This window comes from Helianthus annuus, chromosome 8 (genome assembly GCF_002127325.2).
Source record: "Helianthus annuus cultivar XRQ/B chromosome 8, HanXRQr2.0-SUNRISE, whole genome shotgun sequence".
In the NCBI taxonomy this organism is placed as follows: Eukaryota; Viridiplantae; Streptophyta; class Magnoliopsida; order Asterales; family Asteraceae; genus Helianthus; species Helianthus annuus.
The window spans coordinates 89,788,956-89,812,965 of NC_035440.2; the positions used below are offsets into that span (position 1 = coordinate 89,788,956).

Genomic DNA, 24,010 nt, shown 5'->3' on the forward strand with positions numbered 1-24,010 from the left:
ATCTTAGAACACCCCCAAAAGTAGAGTAACAGGATCAAAAATTAGTGATCTGGTGACAAAACACACTAAGTGTTAAGTTGGGGGTGACAGACGTCAAAGTGATAGTTGGGGGTGGCAATGGCCAATAGTTAAGGGTGATAAAATCCAATAACCCTTTTTACTATATTTCAAACTAAATATAATACTCATATACTATATATTTATAAAAAAAAAAAAAATTTCGGATATCGGATAATCGGATTATCCGAAATTTTTGAAATTCATATCCGAACCCGAATCCGAAAAGTCGGATTATCCGATTTTCAGATATCCGAAATTTTGGATATTTCAGATACGGATTTTCGAATATTTCGGTTTCAAATCTAAATTTTTTTGAACACCCCTAATAATAAGCATGGTATCTCACTGTTAGGTATATAGACTGTAGACATGCATTCCTAGTTTTAAGAACAGGAGTGCGAAAAAGAAAAATCAAATTAAAACACTTAAGATCCCGAATAACCAAAAACTGAATAGTCGTTTTGGTCCCGTTTATGATCTTAGTTGGGTAAAATTTAACATTAGCATCCTATCCTAAGAATCAACTTGAAACAATGTTGTAAGACAAGGTCTCAGAAGAGGCTGGGTACTCGCTGAGTAACTGCTACAAGGTAGAATGCCGAGACGACTTCTTCAACTCCACCTAATTACTTAGAATTTATCAAAGACGGTCAACCTCAGCCAGTATTGGATCTAGGAGGACAACTTGAGCCGAGTTTGACTTAAAAAATAAAACATAATTCCTATGTGTATAATATTAAAAAATGAATATCATTTTTTTCAAGGAATCATTATTAATTTTTGAAATACTTTACTATTTGAACATGTATTTTTATTTATATTGATATTCACGTATTTTGTTATACATATTATTAGTAAACTTATTATATTTAACATATATATAATTTCCCAGAAACTAATTCTCTAAAATCTAACATGTTCGAGTACTCTTCACATATGCTGAGTACTCACAACTCCCTGGTTGTTCGACTAGCGAACGCTTAGTGGCTTCTACAACCATTACTTAAATACCAAATACTCAAATTCCCATATAATAATTTCAAGTTTGTAATAATTTAACAAATCTAAAATATATTTATTGCAATTATATAATATATTATCATTTCGGTCCATCCTGAATATCTGTCACTTAGGGTGAACGGGGTGGGTGCGGGGTAGGCTTTCACCGCGCGGCAACACCGCCGCCGGCCCTTCCCTCACCGCACGACAAGCTAGGGTGCGGGAGTGTTCATTGCTTGTCGGGGAGAGGAGGGAAGTGACGTGACGGAACTGATTGGTTAGCATCAGATGTTTCCTCCACTAGTCTCTTCGCTGGAAAAACTCGCCGGTCGGTCCTAGTGCTTTCCCCATTTCTCTCTCTCGCTGTATGAAATCGAAACTTCGTCGGGGGTTTCTTTTGATTTTATTGGACCACCATTGTTGTTGCTTCGATCTCCTATGGGTTAGGGTTTTAGTTGAGGAAGATGATGTACCAATCTACTGTGGGTTAGGTTTTTTTTTTTTTTTTGGGTTGATCTCTGGTTAGGGTTTTCACTTAGGAGGTTGAAGATGACTTAATTGGGAATGGGGTATTTATTATGGGGGTTTTTAATTAAGAAATTGTTTTAATGAAAATTAAATGGACAAAACTACCCCTGCACAAAAAGACAAAAAGGGGATCTTGGAACAGTAAAAAATGAGAGTTTTTTAGATTTGGACTAAAATGGCAACAAAATGCAAACCACAGGGACCCAGATTTAAAAAGTTTGAGATTTGGACTAAAATGACAAAACTGCCCAAACCACATGAACCAAAATGGCACTTTAGGGGCTGTTTGGTAGCCTCTGAATGGTCATTAAGAGACTACCTCTTAATGGAACTATTAAGAATTTTACCAATGAGAAGGTAGAAGAATGTGGCATGCGATGATTTACCATTCAGAGGTTACCTCTTAACCATTTAGACTTGAGGTTACCTCTTATTCATTCAGAGGTTTTAAACCATTAAGAGGTAGCATCTGAATGGTCATTAAGAGGCTACCAAACAGCCCCTTACTCTTTTTAAAAAAATAATTGGTTTGAGTGAAACCACACCTTGTGATTAGGACAACAGAATTGAAGAGGGAACTTGACATGACAAGAAATCATTAATGGAAAGTTATCCTTAGAGCACCCCTTTCACCCTTATACCCATCCGGAATATTTCAATACGATATAAAATTATATACTATAAATTTGCAACATATATGTGCATTGAGGGTGGTATGTTATGCATAATTGGTTGTACCCATAGCCATATTTCCTTATATTTTGTTGTACGTTATGCATAATTAGTTGTACTCATAGGCCATAGCCACATTTACTCATCTCAAATTTTGTTTTGTTTTGCGTTGTTGTAACGCATGAATTATGGTTTGTATAGTTGTATAATTTGTAACATATTGGTGCAATGGTTGTTGTAATGTATGCATTATGGTTTGTATAGTGGTAATGATATAGAGATATTGTATAGTGGTAATGATATATATTATATATAGATTACGATGAACCAGTTAAACGGGAAAAAATAGACGCGGGTTCATCGTAACACGCGAATCCTAGATCAACTTAGTTATTCTATTCTATGTTTTACGTTTCGGTTTAATTTCTTCGCATTAGTACGCCGCAACTTCAGTGTTAGTGGTCGCTGGCAGTAGTGTGGCATTAGTGTTCGTCCCCGCCGCAACGCGGGGGTGCTTAATACTAGTTAATATAAAATATTAACATAAGATTCTTAAAAAGATGGTAAAACAACCAAGAAGAAGAAACAGTCACAACAACAAACTCATTCTCCCGGATTTCATTCCCAATTTTAATGTCATTCCATCTCTCAAATCACAAAATAAACATGTCTTCAGCCCTCTCTCTCTCATCTTGCACCACATCATCATTAAGTCAAAACTACAACCTTAACTTATATCACAAACTCAAAACTAGTACACTCCAATCTTGGAGATGTATCCGGTCCCGCCATGCGGGGCCAGCGGTTGTTCTGTCAAGACTTGCCATCTTCAACAGCCTTCTTATCCATCGTCTCCTCCATCGGATCATCAGCCGGAACTAGGGTTCCGTCTGTAGCGGTGTGGGCAGGCGGGGCAACTGGAGGGTCCGGGCGTCCTTCGATCTCGCTCGTAGTTTTCGGTAGTGAACAGGGTACAAGTCCTGCAAGCACATTCTTCCATTCTAACGGGATTCCGGAAGAATTAGCATTAGCATTAGCGTCAACCATGGTGGTTTCTTCTTCCTTATCGGGATCGCAATTCAAATCCAACTGTTGTCCGCCTTTACCACTGCTCTCTCCGACTTCCATATCAATCCCGTTCCGATCGAAAATCTCGATTCCTGTTCCTGTTCCACCAACGGTTGCCGCCGCCGCCATCCCGTTATTAAGAGTGGAAAGTGATTTCTGGGCCATTTCCGCCTCCTGATCCGACAACCGTTTCTTCTTTCGGAGCATTAATGTTTTGAAACGGCGTCTGACGGTCAGACAAACGTTACAGAAGCAATTGGGTTTGTGTTTTCCTTTACCACTTGGAGGTTGGATACAAACGATACAGCTGCATCCGGGCCTGTGACGAGGGTGTCTAGTGGTGGCACCGGTTGACGATTCGCCGAGTTCGCCTATCGTTTCTCCTAGTACAGCAGCTGTAGCTAATGCATCCAGTCCAGATGGCTCTTGTTCTTCAACCATTTTTCCTTCAAGTTTTCGGCTCTTGAAATCTGGGAATCACCGAATCACCAAAATCCAATTATTAACAAAAATATGAAAAGTATGTAAATATATATGATTCTTACCCTTTCCAAATTTAAAAATCCGTTCAATATCCTTTGTGTTCATCTCATCGGGGACAGAACACGAACACCTAGTGAAAGTTAAACGTAAAAATATTATTAAAATCTATATGTTACAGAAATTTAGAGGAGAGTTTTCGGTTTGAAATAGTTGATTTGCAATATATTTACCTATCGGGATCCCAAACATTATCAGAACATGCCCATTTTGGAGGAAGAAGAACGTCAGGAGGTAATCTCCGCCATTTGAAGCAATTATCACACTGGCCCCATTGTTCTTGTGACCTATATTACAATTAACAGTAATAAAGTATAAAAAGCCACTTAAAAGAAAATGGATCAATATTAACTGGACTAGCAATTATCAAATGTGTTGCACAAGAGATGTTACATAATTAAAATTTGAGTAAAATGCCATTTTCGTGGTTTGGTCAGTTTTGCGACTTTCGTCCAAAGGTTTGTTTTTCCGCATCTGGATCCAAAAAGTTTGAAATCTGCCATTTTCATCCGGCTCGTTAACTCCTTACATTTTTCTCCATTAAGTCAGGGGTAATTCCGTCTTTTTTGTTAACTTAAAGAGCAATTCGGTCTTTTTCACTTTATGTAAAAAAGAAGGAATGCCCCTGGAAAAGACCAAATTGTCCTTTAAGTTAACAAAAGACGGAAATACCCCTGACTTCACTTAACGGAGAAAAAAGAATGGAGTTAACGAACCGGATGAAAATAGCAAGACTATAAACCTTTTGGACCCAGATGCAGAAAAACAAACCTTTGGACCCACCGACACCCACCTCTTCCCAGAGGTATCGGGTTCGAGTCTTGGGAGTGGCATATGTCGCCCAGGGTGAGAACTCGGCATGGGGAAGCCACCGCGGAGCTAGCTTTTTCGGGTAGCGGCTCCCGGAGTGAGATCACTCCGGCGGTTGGGAGGACAGTGCACCATCCCCCCCCCCCCCCCCCCCCAAGGAAATAGAAGAGTTGACATTCTTACAAGTATATCATAAGTATCATGACAACAAAATGATTTGATACAGTAACTTCTTACACAAACAATACAACAATATTAGAAGACAAAAATTACCCAGATGCATTCACTGTAAAAATCGTCTTCTTGCCAAAAACTGGAGGTTCCTGAACGAAAAAAAAAATACCACAAAGAATACGTCAGAAAGTACAAAATGAATGACGAACAATGTAACTATTTTAAAACGTGATATCATGCTTACATCATATTCTTCAAATTCACAATTTTCGATCATGGAAATAGTCGGTTTACAAGTAGGAGATGGGCGAAGCAACTCGTGTGCTTCTTCCCACGTCACTTTCAGCTCCATGGCATCTTCGTTATGCATAAGTAACCTCTTGTTTTTTAATCCTATATTACGTGATCTCTTTTTTTCTTGGGTTAATGCTTTTTTATCCCCATTAGCCATGGCTTCATGCTCCGCGTTTTTCTGCTGACAAGGTGTAACTTGCTTAGAAAAAATGAAATTAAGTTGTGAAAAAAAAAATTGAAGTGTTAACGTAAATGAGGAAGAATACATGAGAGCACGTACCGTGGATGGAGTTCCGTTCCCACCAGCAACGCCGTTAACCGCAGGCGTTTCACCTTCCTGCTAATTTTTCCAAAAAGTTCTAGTCATTAACACAATAACGCACATAGGTGTGTATGTGTGTGTGTGTGTTTCACCTTCACCCCACTATTAACTAGCATTAGAAGGTGCAACGGGCAGGTTGGTTAGCGGGTCAAAATGGGTTATGATGGGTCAAGACTGGGGAATTCTTTTTATAGCTCAATAAATAGTTCGTGTATTAAAATGCGCGCATCAAGAGCGCATAATGCACGATGCGCTGATGAGATCGCATCAGGTGATGTGATGCGCTGCGATTACATGATGCGACGATGATCAATGATGCACTCTAAATCGCATAATGCGCTCTTGATACGCTCGCATGATGCACCCTGATGCGCGCATTTTTCTGAAATCAACCACGATAGAGTAAAATTGTACAATGTGCTGAATAAGCTTGTACCTTTTGCATAGACTACTTGTACATACAAGAGTTCAAGGCTTATTTTGGTTACATTGAACTTCTTTGATGGTGCTAGAGCTATTTTTTGTACTTATTTATTTTAATCTCTAAATTTTTAGTGTTTAAAGTTAACAAGTTAAATTATTATCTATAAACAATATTTTAAATAACAAACATCTAGCATACGTGATGCGCGCATCGGCTTTTGGGATCAAAACGCATCGGAGCGCATAATGCATTTTAAAACCAAGATTATCACACTTATGTTAAGAAAATCCAAATAAATTGAATCAAAAGGTTTTATGCATTTTGCATACACATAATTGACTTTTGACTGGATACCATTTTAGGTAAATTCATTTGCTTGAAAGTTGATATGACCCAAATTGAGTCATATGCAACATCTAACTAGTATATGTACAAGGAAGAAAGAAACAGTCATTTTAGTCTTCTATTAGAGAACTGACAATTAATTTGGAACACACACGAGAAACATAAAGGACTTGGGGATTAATATGTAGTGCACAACAAATTATGTTGCAAAAAGATCACCTGAGTATCGGCAGAAACTGCTGCCTTTCGACAACCTATAACAAGCTTTTCTCCTGGATCTAGTCGACTAAATATAACTGCAAATATTTTTTTGAAAGATAAAATATCAAATAAAAAGTATACAGAAAGATCATATAACAACAGATACCCTTCAGAATAAGGTAACTAGAAAGATACCTGTGTCCCCAGCTTGCAGTTGCATATTCTGTATGCAAGGTGTTACACCCTCTAAAACATACATACGACTGTTATTATTGGGCCAAAATCGAAACTGGAATGTCCACTCTTTCCCCTTTATATCCTGAATTCTTATTGGTAAACCTTCTGATTGATTGATAGATGGAAAATACGCCTGTAAAATTTTTAACCATTATGAAGTTAAAACAGAGCACAAAAATAATACATATATATATATATATATACATACTGAAAGTTTAAAATACGAAAGGCTCTTAACATGCGATGACACGCGACCACCAAAATAACATGCGTAATTATGCAAATAACGTGCGTAATTAGGGTTACCCCAACCCATGGCATAATTATGTGAATAACGTGCGTAATTAGGGTTTAACCCAACCCACACGTAATTATGTATTATAACGTGCGTATTTTAAAAACGAACATGCGTAATTCACTTCGCACAGTCGCGTACCATCGATTATGTATTGTAAGTTAACCTTCCCCTGTATACATACACACCACACACACACACAACACCTACCTCAGCACATGCTTTAGGCAGGACCAACCGACCGATTCGGCCAGCATCACTTGCACTCAGAACCTTCTCAAACAATGGAGTAATAGTACAGTTAGAGCTCAAGCTATAATATACAATTAAGAAAAACTTTATATCTAACATATGTAATAAAAGATTTGACGTTATAACCAAGGATACTCTCCAGATATTTGCAATAGTTCTTGATCAGTCATTTTGGGCCAATAGCGTGGAAGTAACTGATTTCTGCCTCTACCTTCAGCAGGTGGTCTTGCAACTCTATTATCAGAAACCATCCCTTTATTCGAGGGTGAACGTATAGTAACCCCTGATTTAGACGGTTTCGGAAACGAAAGACGGGACCTTTGCCCCTGTTTAAAAGACGGAACTTTTTCGGACTCCATGGGCCCACTAGAACTAGGGCTTACAGATGACTTTGCAGTGGCCAGATGATTACCAAGAGAATAACTTAACGACGGCTGAGGCATTGTATCGTACAGTGATTTGAAACCTAAATCTGTTCTACTGTTATCGAATAAAGACGATGAGTTTGGAAAGATTGGTGTTACTGTTCCAACATCTTTATTTGAAGATGAAATCCCGATATTTAGTTCGGAAGAAATACGGTTTTCGTCTTGTTTGAATTGGTGACCGAGAGAGGGAGTTGAAGGAGTGGGTTGCTGTTTCTCTATAGCTTCGGTTAACTGTGTGAGTTTTCCTTTATCGACTGTAGCACCAGTATTCATTCGGTTACCAATGACGGGATGCCATGTGGCAGAAAACGGCATGAATCCATTTGGAAGGTCAGTAGGGTGGCTCTGCGTTAACAATTTAAAAAAAAATTATATACTTGTGGTGACAGTGGTTTTTAACAGTTAAGTCACTAATACCCTTAATCTTCGAGTTAAAAGATTGATTACCTGTATTGGTTTTAGGGCTTGTGTCCCTCTTGCTCGTATGCATTTTATGCATGATATTCCTCCCAAATCAAGACATTCATGAAGATACTTTGAAACAACACAGCCGCAGTGAATAGGCTGCAATATCAAACAGATGTCGCTAAGTGAGTAGAACAAACGTTTAACTATTATGAAAAACTCGAAAATACTGGATTAAAATTTTACCTTTTCACAGAATTTGCATTCTCTCCAACCAGGTTCATTCAGATGGAATCTTTCACAGTAGTTTACATGTTCGTAGACAGTTCTACGGTCCATATAGAACATTAAACCATATTACAAGTTAGATACAGCAGTAATATGCGCAATCAAACCAAATTACTATTATCACACACACCACCCTTTCCAGCTTTCTTAGGGGGTGTTTGGTGTTGCGTTTTCAAAATAGATTATGCGTTTTCAAAATAGATTTTGCGTTTTCAAAACTGTGTTTTGAAAAGCATGCAGGTACATGCTTCTCCAAAACTGCGTTTTGGAGGCAGATAATCACTTTTCCATCCAAACATTTTTTTAGATTATTTATGTTTTACAAACGCAATAATCAAATAATCACTTCAAAACGTAATCCCAAACACCCTCTTAATCTTTCATCAAGTTAGATACATGCCAGATAAAAAAATCCTCAATGTAAAAGAATGTGATGCCATAGATCTCTCCACTAACTAACACCTAACCCCCCCCCCCCCAAAACAACACTACATAACAAATGTCATGCACATGCTATAATACAGCACACAGTTATACAAAAAATTGTCCATCTTACATGTGGCTGTATGATAATATTATGCCATTAGTCACTGTTACAATTACAATATTTTACAGTCCATACAAATTATATTACTTTATAATTGCAGCTTCACACCAAAATCACATATAACAAATGTCATGACTCATGATCCTACCCATTTGGGGAAATTCTTACAATTTATTAAATTTCAGAAAAACATTACCAAAATCACATATATAATATTAATCATATAACTATTAATTACACATGAATTGATCTAATATAACCAAAATTAGGGCTTTCTAAAACCAAAACCCAAAAATACCCTTGCAATCTACACACAAAAGAACGTAAAATTCCGAAAATAGAAAGGGTAAAACCGGAACAAAAGGACACATACCCACAACTGTAGCAAAGAGTAGCGAAACCACCGGCTTTCATGGCCCAACCTCTCTTCCATTGAGGCGTCGTCTTCGCCCCACACAATCCGTTCATGCAAATCTTCGTCGACGACATTTGACCCCCAAATTTCGCCAATTTCAACTCACCAGATCTCACAATCTCACACCATCCGTACACCTCCAAAAAACCCTAATCTAAACCCTAACATGTTCACTCATCAATCAGATCAAATCAATCCAAAATCAACAACAAATTGATACCAAATCGAATCGTAAAACTCACCGGAAACACAATCGGAGATTGTAAACCCTAACAAGCGATAATCAACCGGATCGGAATCAAGTAAACTGAACTAAATTGAACTCATCGAAATGTATCCATGCATACACGCATTAAGATTGATAAATATCTAGATGTAGTGCAAATTAAGAGATGGTTGTAGCTTGTGGAGGAAGAAATATTGTGTGTGAAATGAAATCTGGCCGGAATTTGGTGGATAAGTTTTGTAGCGGCGGTGGTTGTGAAGGTGGAGATTATTTTGATGAGTGAAAATAAAAGGGAATTTAATTTAATAGGGGGAAGAGGAGGAGAGAGAAAGTGTGTGTGTGTGTGCATGCGAAGAGGAGGAAGAGGAAGAGAAGAGATGTGTGAAATGCATGCACGAATGAAGAGACTTGATTACTTGAAGACCACACATATGGAGGAAGCTTCATCAATGGAAGATCAACAAACCCTTACCCTTGTGTTTTTGTGTTTTTATAAGTTTACTTGGTTAAATGTTAAATAGTTACGTCTATTATACGGGTTGAATTTTTTTGACCGGTTTACGGGAAATAATATTTTTGTGCGTTAATTAGAATGTTAATTTTGACCTGTTTACTGAAATCGTGAGTTTGATTTATTTAGGGTATATTCAATCACTTTTTAACACCTCACTCCATTATATTTTCTTCTATCACATTTGCCTTGCAATGGTCTATCACTCATCAGATTCAGTCACTCACTTATTTTTTTTATTTTTTGAATTATAATAATACATTTCCATGCACACATTTATTTAAACATTTACCCATTACGCACGCAATACGCATCATCCATTTCAAGTCCATCATGCGTGATCAAGTGCTTGCGGTGGTGTTCTATTACTCATCACTCATCTCCATCATGGACCACCTCGAGTACCCTTATTATTAGAGTAGCTCACTCTGACTGGTTTATTAAATTGATTTATGTTAGTGAGCAATTTTTTAAAGGTGTTAGCTGAGGATACGGGATAAAGATGAAGAAATTGAATTGAATAATTTGAATAGTAACTTGTGAATTTTTTTTAGGATTTATTATTAGAACACACATGATACCTTAAAAACATTTCTCTCAAAAGTCTTAATTTGATAGGGCTATACGTGGCACCTGATATTCTTATTATTAACATGAGTAAATTGCATAAATCGTTTTTTATGTTTCCTCAAACTTGCAGGTTCCAATTTTAATGTTTAAAACTTGCTGAAAACAACATTTACGTTTATATTTGTTGCGGGTTAATCCTTTACCACTAACCAAGTTAATTATCTTAATTAAATTGCCTCACATGCCTAACATGTGAGGGTATATTTATCATTTTAACTTTATTTCTTATAAAACCCCTAAAGGCCCATTTTAATTCTCTTCATCACCTTCGGTTAAAAACCCTATCCCACCATTCTTCTTCACATTTAATTGAAAAACCATTGCCACAAGCTTCTCCAAATGCAACAAAGTACCCGATTTCATCATCTATTGACGACATTTCTTTAACTGAGTTAACAAATGCATAATCGAAACATGACATTTCTTGTCTAAATTTGTTACCAATGGATCTAATAGACAAACCAGACTTACTACCCCCTTCTGATTCTTCCTATAAACTCTTCGATATACAACTGTTCCCATCCAACTATTCTAAAATTTTAACAGAAGAACAGTCCCAAAAACTTTTCAAACTAATCAATCCACCATATCTAGCAATCAATAGTTTCAAATCAGTATTATCTTTAACTAAATTACTTAAACAAGCAATTGAATGATTTGCGCTAATGCAGTTCCTGAACGAGCTAGGGTAGAAGTACCGGATTCGAGAGCTTTGATTAGATAATAAAGTAGTAACAAACCTTCCGCCATTAACACGTGCTTGCTCGAATCAATCATCGAAACCCTAGCGATTGTCGTAACCTTTTTGGTAACATTTGATGACCTGGGTTTTCAATTGATGATGAAGAAGAATGGGGGTAGGGTTTTTAATCGAAGGTGATTAAGAGAATTAAAATGGGCCTGTAGGTTTTTTGGGGTTTTATAAAAAGTAAAATTAAAATGACAAATATACCCTCACATGTTAGGCATGTGATGGAATTTACCTGAGATAATTAACTTGGTTAGTGGTAAAGGATTGAACCCGCAACAAGAATAAACGTAAAGGTTGTTTTCAGCAAATTTTAAACATTAAGGCTGGAACCTGCAACTCTGCAAATTTAAGAAAACATAAAGGAAGTTTTGTGCAACTTACTCTATTAACATATATATATTTTTTGAAATAAGTAATTGTTTTTTAGGAAATGGAGGTTATATTTTGTTTTTTCTTTTACTAAAGTACGTTGTAATCATTTAAAAAATAAATGTGTGTTGATTGTAGTATATAAAAGTATAAGTATTTTGTTGATAAGGTATTAAGGTATACCTTTGTTGTTGATTGTTAGTGAGATTAATATGTGGTAGCTTGAATGTTTATGAGATACTTGTGTAGTTGTGTATTAATGTTCCTTGTTTACTATAATTGGTATAAAATGGCTAATACTAAAAGTAGGCATAGGGAAAAGGTGAGTCTTGTGGACGTGGAAGAAGAAAATGACACAGGCTAGGATCACATAGTGACTAGCTAAAAATAGACATGAGTTGGAAATGGACCTCCATCGCTGATTAAGGGTTTTTTGTTTGAACATAGAAGGTTTGAAATAGGTCAATGATCGGAATCATTTAGAATTGAAGTTGAAATCATAAAAGAAAGACTGGCTGGTTAACGAGGATCAAGATGGAAACTGTAACATATTAATGATTTAGAAAGGTTCATTGCTTAATATTGTGTTGGAAATGAATTGCAAGAAGACTATTAATATATTAGAGGATTAAAATGTAAGTGATTGCCAAGTGAAAGTAACAAGGTATGACACTACTAGAGGTCGTGTTAACCTAATGGAAAAAAAAACCTTGGTTTTAGGCCCCTAACAATTAGGTTCTCAATTATTATTTGTAATACACATGGTATTGACTTAAACAAATTAGGGGCATGTGGCTTGTCACGTTAAGCTCATGTCCATGTGAGACGCGTGAAACCCATGTCCATATGAAATGTGAATAACCAGACTGGTCATTAGTCGCTAGATGTTAAGGTAAGGTCGCCACATATTTGAAACACTCGACCGAAAAAAAACAAATTAATGGTGAATGCTCGACTAGATGAGACAAATCAAGGAGTTAAATTAACAGTTGGCTATTCCCAATGCCTCAATCAAATTCCATTCAACTATTCCACAATCCATATCCCATGTGATGTGTGTGTGGTGTTATATATTTTTAATATATATTTTAAACCCTTTTTACACTTTTTAGTCAAGTTTTAAATTTATAAAACACGATATTTACTAACACTAAACACACATATGGGCAAGTGCACCCATCGTGGACGTAGTATAGTGTTGGTAAGATACCGAGGTCGTCCAAGGACACAAGAGCTTTTAGTACTGGTTTATCCTCAACGTCTAATCAAATCAAAAGTTAGAAAAAAAGTTTTTAAACTATAAAAATAAAACTAACTAAAATGCTGAAAAATAAAATAAAAGTAAAAACAGATAGACAAGATGAATCACTTGGATCCGACTCGTGTGTAGTGTAACCTTTGATTATTTCCGCACTTTTGCACTTTTTAAGAGATTATCTTAGTTATTGTAGTAGGCCCCTCTTTTGAAGATGATGTTACCCTCAACCCAGTAGTTTGAGTCAGCAAGGTTACAATCCTAAAGGGTCGGATTATTGAAAGATAATTAATTAAGTTATTAATGCATAATGTGGTAGGCCCCTCTTTTGAAGGTGACGTTACCCTCGGCTAAGTAGTCTGAGTCAGCAGGGATACAGTCCTAAGTAGCTGGGTTAAAGTTTTAATAGTAGCTTACTTATGAGGGGATCAAAGAGTTTGGACCCCCGCCATCCAATACCGGTAAGTATTGAAGGAGGTCCTACTAAATTTGACTCAGGTCCTTTGCAGGATCTATACACTGAACAATGGCAAGACTCTTACCAAACCGTTCCCTTAACCCCCGACCAGGTAGCCAACATATCTCCATATAGACAGTGGAGATATGAATGGTGAAGATCTTTTATTTTATATAGACAGTAAAATAATGCCAAGACACCACGGACAAACGATAAGGAAGAATCACCTTCAACATAAGAAACTAGTTATTAAAGTCATTAATACATAACCAAATAAAAAGAGTGAAAAGATTAAAAATAAAAAGTATTACACTAAACACTTATCTTCACCAAGTGATGTCAGAGATTTAGGCAAACATGGCCTTTGATTGTCAAGAACTCTTACGATCAATCTTGGATCCCGAGACGACTCACACACTCTATAATGGATGATGGTGGTGGATGATGGTGTTGTGATGGTGGTGGGTGGTGGGTAAAGTGTGAGAGAGGTGGTGTGCCAAGGGATGGTTTGCAAATGAGCCAAGCACCCCTATTTATAGCCAGAACAGCAGCTCGGGCACGGCCCCGTGTCCATCCTCCTTCTCTTTCTTCATTAATTGTTTGTCTGCATTAGTTGATCACGCCCCCGTGTCCGCTGAGCACGACCCCGTGTGCAGAAGCGTATCTGTACTATCAAGATTTCCCTAGATTCTGCGAATCTTAGAGTTGACTATGGCCCCGTGTCCGCTGAGCACGACCCCGTGGTGGGTGATAGAAGCTTCTACAACTTTGTCTTTTCTGCTGACACTTGGGCACGCCCCCGTGCTCATTGAGCACGGGGCGTGTTCAGCCTTCTGTTTTCTTGTTTTTGCTTGGGAAGATGTTGTCGGGGGGTCGGGCATGCCACGTTTGTTCCTTTTCTTGTATTTATGTTAGATTTAGCTGCATTTTTGCTTCTTTTGTTAATTTGAGCTCATTTAATCCTGAAAATACAAAAGGAAGACAAAAACACACTTTTTCCAATATTAGTACTAAAAAAGGGTTAGTTTTATGCCACAATTGATGTAATTTATATGTTGCATTTTTTGCACATCACCATGCTACTCTCGAGTCTCGACATCTCAGTTCATTTAAGAATCCAAGATTTCCAAGGGCATGCTCAAACCCAAAGTTCTATTTTCAATATCTCGGTTCATTTGAGAATCCAGATTTCAGGGGCATACTCAAACTGGAACTTATGTTTTTCCACAATGAAAATAGACATGGGAAGCATATCACACGAAACTTGGTTTTATTGACTTCGTGATTCATTCTATACATGTAACACCCCACCTTGGAGTTGGATGATCATGCACAATTGATACAACTTAACAACAAAAGGAAATATAGCTTTTATTACAACATATAGTATTCTTGTTACATTATATTGGTATTTACATTACAATTACAGTTACAATAATACAAAATTAAGGACACGTTAGTCTTCAAGATCCACCATCTCCCAACAACTCTTATGACCACCCTCAGGTTATACATGTGATACACATACTCAAAATGATGTCAACCAATTGCTAGTGAGCTCATACGATACAGTTATAAGGACATACCATAGTTAAACATTTTATGTATACAAAATATGGTTTTATGAAACATTATAAGTTATGCTTGACCTCACTGGGCATTCTTGGTGGGGCCTGACTTTATTCACAAACAAAAACACAACTGAGATGTTAATGCCCTAACCATGTCACCATAATCATCGCATAGGTATCAGGATTGAGTCGCTATACATTATAAGCATAGAGGTCTATGGGGTACACCACCTTTTACCCCTCCCATAGTGACATACCCCATGAAGCATATATTGGGATCCCATATACCCCTACCGACATATGCACATTGCAACATTCTCATTGTTACCAATTTGGGCGGGTATACTATAAAAGTTTTAAAACATAGTTATGATAACTCATTTTACCTTTAGATGTTTTTCATGATTAATCAGAACACTATCTTTACACTATCTTTGATCTGGACCAGGACAATCTTGGGCGCTAGTTAACTAAGAAGTGAGGCAACTAATCATAACCATGGTCGAACTGGTTTAAGTAGTGGTGATCAGTCCATGCCTAAAACATGGTTAGGTCACCCAACACCTACTGGCTATGAGCGTAAACCATACTCGTAAATTTAAACTTGGAGACTAAAGGCCATACCTAATTGTGTATCAACTCATAGTGGTAGAAGTTTTGAAATGAAAAAAAATATTTATAAGAAAAGTTTTGCCGACTCGAAAATGCTGGTTAATATTTTCTTTTGGTTGGCTTGAAATTATATATATATATATGGTTCCCATTAAGTCTAACCATCTCTAGAATCAATATCTACCATTGGATTTTGCTGAGATTAAATCTCAACCCTTTAAACTCTCATTTTTAACTTCTATCTAAGCAGTTATCTGCAGTTACTTGGAACCCTCTTTTCACTCCCCACGTCGCCCATAACCTCCGTGTACAGTTATACACACATAAATAAACAAAATTTTCCCTCATGTTTGGTCTACGAGAACCACAAACGCCCAACACCTGTTGCAGCCAATCTAAATCACAACCCCTGCAAAGTTGAATCAGTGGGGTGGTCATCATAGGGTTCTTCAATCGCAACTCGGTAAGCATTTAGATTGAAACTAGGGTTTCTTCTGATTGCAATTTTTATGTTCAAGCCTCCATCAGTTGGTGCAGTTTATCACCAGGACGTCTTCCACTAATTTAGTTCTTCTCCCACGAGTCAAGGTTAGTGAGTTCTTAACCTGAAATTAATTTTTTTTATGTCTTCTGATTGATTCATGTTGCTTCTAATCATTATCATCTTCACCATCGCGGGACACCACTTGGTAAAGCTAGAGAAACTTCATTGGCTCTAGGTTAGGCTAAATGTCAGATTTTGAGAAGTTTTTATTCAGTTTATATGTTTTACTTCATATTTCTGCTACATTCTGCACTATTGTTTGAATTCATTGGTGTTGCCAAACGGAATCCATTTCAATTTAGTATGCTTGAACGTTCTTTACGTCATTGGAATTGGTCGCATGAGGTGTCTTCATCATCAGCCTGGCAGGTTCAAGAGCAATTTTAGAGGTGTGTTAATTATATCAGTATATCACCAATTTTAATTTCTTAATACTTATATTATCTATTCTACGCTACACATGGTGGAACCCTATTCCACTCCCTCTGTACTCATGGCATTGATTATTCAGGCAACACCAGTCCGCTCCAGGGATTCTGATTTCGATTACACTTATGACAGCCATGACAAACAGGGTGGTTGTTTCAACCTATTCGAAGGTTATCTACGGTCCATGTTACAATCACATGCGTGTGTTATGTATCACACATACATGTCTATTTTACGAGTATTCCAAACTTCTTATTTGAATGTGGGCGTTAAACCAGTTTGACTACCAGATGTTGTTAATTCATTTCATCGAAGAAGTGTTAGATCCTTTACAACATGCTATGGTCTCAACCCACCGTTTAAAATATTGTGTGACGAGGCGTTTATACACCATGTTACTGTTAATCGCGTTATTCCGGCTGATACAATCATTTCTAACATTTTAGGTGCTCCAGTAAAAATACTCACCACCAGGTTCTATGTATTTGCTTTATCATGTTTTTTTACTATTTACAACTTTAATTACATCTAAAAATGTTTTTAGGCTTAAAAGTTCTTTCACTCTATTGGTAATTCATTCCTTAGATGTATTCTTGCTGAGTTGAAAAGCCTTGGTGGTCTACTCTGATTCGTGATCTTGCGCATGTAAGGTCAGTATCGTCTTTTCATATTTTAAAATACGATTTTACTTTTAACAGTGACACTGAAGAGATACTGTTTGGTTTGATCATGAGAAGAGGAAGAGTGCTATGGATCGTCTAGCAGATGTTATTGGGGAAAGCAACCCAGGGCATTTCTTTGTTGTTACTCAAGATGTTGACTTGCGTAAGAAGTTTCAGGACCTATTTCATCTATTTGGTTAGCTTATTCCAACGATTTAAAAATATATGTGTTTTCTTTTTATCCTTTTAACTTGTATGCTTTATGGATACAGATTCCCGCTATGCCTGCAATATTTGCACTTAGAATTGCTTTATTTCTTGAGTCTCAACAACAACTTGCCAAAGCTGCTGAAGGACACTCACGCTTGAATAAGTTGTAGATTAAAATGCTAAATCATAAGAAAAAGAGAAGTTCTGAAACAGGCGAGCAGGCAGATGAAGCTTTTCCAAATGAAACCATTGAAGATTTAAAGAAAGTTGCTTCTACAAGGAAAATTAATGTTAAGGATAAATTATAATTCAGGAGAAAAGGAGCTAAGGTTTTGGTTCTTCATCATGTTGTTTTCTTGATCTTTTTTTTACTATTATGCTAAGGTTTTGGTTCCTGCATCATATTCGAGTTTTGGTAATCAAGTCGCTAATATTTACGGGCATTTTTCAGGGTCCAAATCCAGTATCTTGTAAGAAGAAAAAGGAGAACCAAAAACCTTTTGCCTAAAAGGTTTTGGTTCTTCATCATGTTGTTTTCTTGATTTTTTTTTTTTTTTTACTTTTGTTACTTCATCTTTGGTTCGAATCTATGTTGTATATATACATGCTTTAAGTCTTTAACTTATCCGGTAATGGAAATCTTGAAAAAAAAATGAGAGATGTTTGGTTATAATAAATTAGCTGATTTATGATTTGAGCAAAAGGCATGACTACCATCAGATTCCACTCTCATTGTGGTAAAGTAGGTGTTGTTGACCCATTCAGCTCACTAATATTTCATCAACGGGTTGAGATTGCCACATGTAAAACTTGGGAACATGATTTCAAGTTAAGGAAAACATAGCCTAAATCGATCATTTTCTCTTTAAACGGGTCTAATCTTGCATATAGTTTTCATATGCTTTTGCATTGGCGCATTTTTAATTGCAGGGAAAACGTGGAATAGATGAGATGTGCAAGAGAACAATGGAACTTGCCAGTGAGAGCTCATACGTGTATCGAACCAAAGATGAAGTAACAAAAGTAAAAAAGAAAATTAGAAGAGTTTTCTTTCAAAATTTATGGCAGTATATATTTGGTGAGTATGAAGCATGCACCTCCCTTCTTATGAACAGAGTGAGAGAAGTTGAGGTAACCTTGATTTTTCTAACAAAGATATTAGGTCGTCTGGACAACCAATGGTTGGGGAAGTTTAAATCTAATATGATATCTACTGTATATCAATTTGAATGACTGGTTGAAATTGGTAGTTCATCTAATTCGGGTAGTCATTTACAACTTACAAGGTGTTTCTTTAATCTTTATATGTTTCTAATTATTATTTTTTGTTCCAGATATTGATGATGCAATTTTATTTTGGTGCTGCTCCACATCATCTTCCTGCTGTACTTTAAGTGAGGATGATAAAATGATAGCTTTAGGCTTGTCTGATGAGATGGATTTCATCACAAACAAACCATACACAAAATGGTGAACTTACCCCTATATTGCTCACGGAAGGGCAATCTTTGTACATGTATTAATAAACATATATTTTCAAGGTTTTGGTGAATAGTGACTTTACTTGTTTTTAAGTTTCAATTTTACCATAATGCTATAATTATATATGCTTTTAACCCAGTTGTTTTATTTTTCTCTTATAACTTTTGTTCATTAGTTAAAAAAAACTAAATATGTTGTTGCAGGGCCGGCCAACTCGTGCTGTCGCCCGAGGCCCAAAATTTAAAAGGGCTTGGAAGGTTTTTATAAGCTATATATATATATATATATATATATATATATATATATATATATATATATAGGATTAGGTTTAAGAGTGAACACTATTGTATTTGCAAACTGAGCGAATTAATCCTGGCCATACACGTGTGTAACTCAGTGGCCAAGATTTAATGATGAAATCCTAGCCATACACGTGTGTAAATCAATGACCAAGATTTGTTCACTCAGTTCACAAATACACTAGTGTTCACTGTAGAACCCCACCATATATATATATATAAGGAAAAGGTAAAATGAGAACCAACTTGAGTTGTGAGAACCATGAGAACTAGGTCTTCCAAAAGGTTTTTCAAAAAAAAAAAAAAATTCACAAATATTTAAAAAAATCACTTGTTTCAGCAAAAAAAATAAAAATAAAAAAATTGTCGCATGCAAAAATTTACATCAGGTGTAAAAAAAATTAATCGTCGTAACAAAATTACATCAGGCGTAAACAAAACTTATATCAGGCGTAACTAGCAACTCGACAATTTTGTGTTTGCGTTTTTACGGATGTGTTTATAATATTTTCATCTATGTTTGTCCAAAAAATTGTGGCCCAACTCGCGTGGGAAGTAAGGGTTCTCATGGTTCTCACAACTCGTGGTGGTTCTTAATTGAACCGAAGCCTATATATATAGTACATGCATCCATATATGATATATAAAAATGTTGGTAGTGGAGTGGAAAAAATCATCTCAAGATAATGCTGAGGTTTCAAGTTCAAGACTTGGCTCTAGCACCAATATAATACTTTTTTAATTCATTTCTCCTTAACCACAATTTTGGACCCATTTTTCATGTCTCCAAGGGTCTATTTTTTTAGATTTATTGGGTACGACTCTGTGTGGTTGCGTTTAATTTAATTCTTTTCTCGACATTATGACATCAACTTTATTGAAAATGGAATTGTATTTGAAATAGTGGTATGGTGACTAAACGAGCCAATACCGACCGAACAACATCATTAAGTGAATAGTGACTTGACTTCTTTCTAAAAGTTTTAATATCCTCTAATATTATAAAGAATCGACTAATTTATTTCTCTTATAACTTTTGTTCGTTAGTTTTCTAGAAAAAAGAGCTAAATACGAGGTTGTGTTTAAATTAATATATTTCTCAACATTTTGACATAAACTTTATTGAAAACGGAGTTGTATTCGAAATAGCGGTACAATAACTAATCGGGCCAGTACCGACTAAACAACATCACTTGGTGGATAGTGACTTGACTTTTCTTAAAAGTTTTCATTTCATTTAATATTATAAAGAATACATGTTTTTAACCAGATAGTTTTATTACTCTCCTATTACTTTCGTTTGTTAGCTTTTTTAGAAAAATTAAATGCGTAGTTGCGTTAATTTTCTTTCTCGACGTGTCAATATTAATTTTGTTGAAAATAGAGTTGTATTCGTAAGAGCAATACGGTGACGAGCAGAGCCTTTACCGGTTGAACAATATTACTACCGGTATCAGCATTCATTTTTAAGGTTTTCTATCGATGTAAAACACACTTTATTTTTTGGTTACATCGTAAACTTTTATAACCTTTGTTCATTAGGCTTTTTGTATAAAAACTCAATAACCTTGTGTTTTACTTTTTTTTATTGACATTCTGACATAAATTTTAATAAAAAAACGGAATTAGGTATTCGAAATAGCGGTATGATGACGAACGGAGCCGGTACCGACCGAATAATATCGGTACAATTTTGGTATTTATTTTCATGGTTTTCGATCGAAGTAGAATATGATTTTAGTTTTGGGTTACATCCTATAACTTTTATAAAACTTTCAATTGTTAGTTATTTTTATATAAAAACTAAATACAAGGTTGCGTTTAATTTTTTTTCTCGACATTCTTGTATAAATTTTACTGAAAACCGAATTGTATCTGAAATAGCGGCACGGTGACGTACCGAACTGATATGGACCGAACAACATCGATACCAGTATCGGTGTTATCAGAGCTGGTATAAATATTGGTTTTAATGGTATCCAATCGATGTAAAATACGACTTTATTTTGTAGGTTACATCATACTACTTTTGTGTAATAAAACCATTGTAAATAACATTTCTTTTGTAGTCGTTGAAACCGAGCCATACTGACGTGACCATGTCGTCCCGATCAGTCAAAAACCCAATTAAACCTAGGTAGCTAGGGTAAGTCGGGTAACGTACCCACGAAGAGCATGTGGTCAGTATCGCATGACCTATTCGATTAGTTAGACTATTTACAAAAATGTACAATGTGATTATGAAGTTTGCTAATTTTTATAAGTTTGTTTGATTTTTGAAAAGAACTCGGAGTGAACCGACAAATTGATATTATTTAAAACAACTGCTTACTAACTAAGATTGCAAACTAAATTATTTAACTGAAAACAAGAATTAGGGGCATGGATCACACCCGGTTCGATAATTGTAAGACCTAAGTTTCCTACATGTTTTAACTTGATTCAATTGCATATAGTGATTAACGGATTTCTATCACGAAACTTAGGTGCCAATTGCTATCTACGTCATAGACAACGGACCACAATGCACTTCATTATCTCGGACATGTAAATCCTAACCTAAGATAAGGCATAATTGCACATAACCATTTCGCATAGTCAAATTTTATCATCACTCGACAATTTACGAATTCGAAACAAATTATACTATTATACAATTAGCAACTTGGGTTGCCTTTACAAACCATCACGTCTTTTCATTGGAAGGCACCTCTTTGCTTTTATATATACAATGCGTTGTTTTAGACCACAAATAGCTAACCGTTGTGGTGGTTATGCATCTTCAACACTAATATGACGTCGGTTCTATTCTCGATCACACCGTATCCATAAAGCAATTTTCCTTCGTTTCTATTTTATCAAATCCTTTTCCTTATACACTGTGCCGCATCAATTGTATATTACTCACCGATTCGGGTTCGACACTTTCTTCCATATCTCCAAAAACTCCAAAGCCCTTGAGTACAGATCTGGATTTTTAACCGGTATTTGTTTGTTACATCACCATTTATGTTATATCTATTAAGAAGACACTGAAACTGGGGATTTTTTTTTTGTATGAATAAGGTTGAATTGGACAATTTGAGATGTTACCAAGTGTTTAAATATAAAACTTAGTACGTATATGATTAGATTAGGTTTTCTTTTGTATGGACATGTTATGCCTCCTCTTATCGAAACTCAATTTGTAATTGAAACTTGATTGTATTTGTTTCGTAACAAACAGTAGGGTTGGCGCGGAACCGTGATCCCGGTTCCCATTGAACTTCAATTTCTTGACGAACATTTATTACATCGTTTATTTACTTTTGATCCATGTTATTTTGGGATAATATTAAAATGATTGACATGTTGGTGATGATGTTTCGACATGTTGCTGCTTCTATTGTTGTCCTTTCAGTTTCATCCTCAAATGTTTTCTGCTCTCTTTCATTATCCTTGACTGGATTTCACATCAATGTTGTATGATATTCCTAGCCTAAAATAATTGGTATGAATTTTGCTTCAGAAATGTTGGATACAGAAAGGAGACCAAAGAAATCATGGACGCCAAAATTCAAGGGCGGTGTGACGGTAGTTGAGGAGGCAAGTTCAAGCCAGCACCACAACGAGCAACAATTGTGGGTGAAGGAAAGGTCGAAGATGTTGTGGGAGCATTACAATAGCGTCAAATGACCAGACAAGGAATTTGAGAAATTAAAGTTTTCCGAACGAGTAAAGCGACGTTTAATATGATATGTGACGAATTAGATTCCATTGTCTCTAAAAAAGACATCCCACGCTGTTCGATGATTCCAGTTCGTCAACGGGTCGCAATGTGCTTATACCGTTTAGCACAACATATGTGAGATCAACAATGTGGCCGTGGACGATGATTTGAAGTTTGATTTGTTTGATGATGAGATTGTCGTTGGGGAAAATGATAGGTGTGAATTAATAAATGCAATGCAAGTTACATATGTTGAAGTACAGGTACTGTTTTAGATGATTATAGGTTTATCTATAATTTTTTTTTTCTCCATACATGAAATAGTTTGGTTTGAGATGTTAAAGAACAATTAAATTGTAATGATAGAAATATCATTGAACTTGATAGGTAATATGATGGTACAACCATTAAAACATCATCAGCCCATGCGACAACTTAATAACCATACAGGAAAGTTTACACGCACACACATATATATATATATATATATATAGGACAAAGATCCGTTAGGAACCACCCTTTATTGCGAGAACCAATGTGAACCCAACCAAAAATGCTTAAAAATAGCTAAAAAACACACAAAATTTTTTTAATATTTTTTATATAAAAATCGCTACTTTTAGTAGCCAAAAAAAAATTTAAAAAAAAAATTTAAAAAAAAAAATTTTTTTGGCTACTAAAAGTAGCGATTTTAACATAAAAAATATTAAAAAAAATTAGATTTTTTTAATGTTTATTAGGTTTTTTGGGGGTTTAGTTTTTAGCATTTTAGCTTGGGGGGAGGGGGGTTTAGGTTTTTGGGGGGTGGGGGAGGGGGGGTGGGGTGGGGGGGGTTAGGTTTTTTTTTTCTTTTTTTTAGGGGGGGGGGGGTGGGGGGTTTAGGTTTTTGGGGGGTGGGGGTTAGGTTTTTTTTAGCTATTTTAGGTTGTGTTCACATTGGTTCTCACGGTTCTCGCAATAAAGGTGGTTCTCGCATGAACCTTACCCTA

At 36.1% G+C, this 24,010-nt stretch overlaps 1 protein-coding gene and 1 long non-coding RNA gene across 18 annotated transcripts; one reads left to right on the forward strand and one right to left on the reverse strand.

Annotated features, from left to right (window-relative positions):
* Nucleotides 1–2,843: 2,843 nt before the first annotated feature.
* Nucleotides 2,844–9,993, reverse strand: LOC110916427 (B3 domain-containing transcription repressor VAL1). 5 transcript variants are annotated; one of them, XM_022161172.2, is made up of 14 exons: nucleotides 9,547–9,930; nucleotides 9,263–9,465; nucleotides 8,301–8,382; nucleotides 8,097–8,213; nucleotides 7,357–7,994; nucleotides 7,180–7,282; nucleotides 6,633–6,807; nucleotides 6,456–6,532; nucleotides 5,426–5,482; nucleotides 5,096–5,323; nucleotides 4,951–5,000; nucleotides 4,041–4,154; nucleotides 3,873–3,940; nucleotides 2,844–3,797 (listed from the first exon to the last, which is right to left on the reverse strand). In XM_022161172.2, the coding sequence occupies exons 2-14, from the start codon at nucleotides 9,376–9,378 to the stop codon at nucleotides 3,073–3,075; spliced, it is 2,550 nt and encodes an 849-aa protein (XP_022016864.1). In that variant the 5' UTR covers nucleotides 9,379–9,465; nucleotides 9,547–9,930; the 3' UTR covers nucleotides 2,844–3,072. The 5 variants fall into 5 exon arrangements, with proteins under 5 accessions (XP_022016864.1, XP_022016860.1, XP_022016862.1 ...); XM_022161168.2 differs by having other exon boundaries at nucleotides 2,849–3,797; nucleotides 5,096–5,326; nucleotides 5,426–5,485; nucleotides 9,547–9,987; XM_022161170.2 differs by having other exon boundaries at nucleotides 2,852–3,797; nucleotides 5,426–5,485; nucleotides 9,547–9,993.
* Nucleotides 9,994–15,974: 5,981 nt separating this feature from the next.
* LOC110916431 lies at nucleotides 15,975–19,105 on the forward strand. 13 transcript variants are annotated; one of them, XR_004864122.1, is made up of 6 exons: nucleotides 15,975–16,619; nucleotides 16,742–17,133; nucleotides 17,245–17,309; nucleotides 17,397–17,484; nucleotides 17,594–18,662; nucleotides 18,866–19,105. It is a non-coding gene; the product is annotated as an uncharacterized LOC110916431 (long non-coding RNA). The 13 variants fall into 13 exon arrangements; XR_004864119.1 differs by having other exon boundaries at nucleotides 15,975–17,309; nucleotides 17,397–17,517; nucleotides 17,594–18,042; nucleotides 18,462–18,609; XR_004864116.1 differs by having other exon boundaries at nucleotides 15,975–17,309; nucleotides 17,594–17,860; nucleotides 17,983–18,042; nucleotides 18,462–19,105.
* Nucleotides 19,106–24,010: the final 4,905 nt, after the last annotated feature.

What these genes read in the sequence shown, in the direction of transcription:
- LOC110916427 (XM_022161168.2), bottom strand. Translation starts at nt 9,378, where the DNA reads ATGTCGTCGACGAAGATTTGCATGAACGGATTGTGTGGGGCGAAGACG. An exon ending in AATGCAAATTCTGTGAAAAG is followed by an intron (nt 8,214 to 8,300) that starts GTAAAATTTTAA and finishes TTGATATTGCAG; the next exon opens with CCTATTCACTGCGGCTGTGT. An exon ending in AATGTTTGGGATCCCGATAG is followed by an intron (nt 3,941 to 4,040) that starts GTAAATATATTG and finishes AACTTTCACTAG; the next exon opens with GTGTTCGTGTTCTGTCCCCG.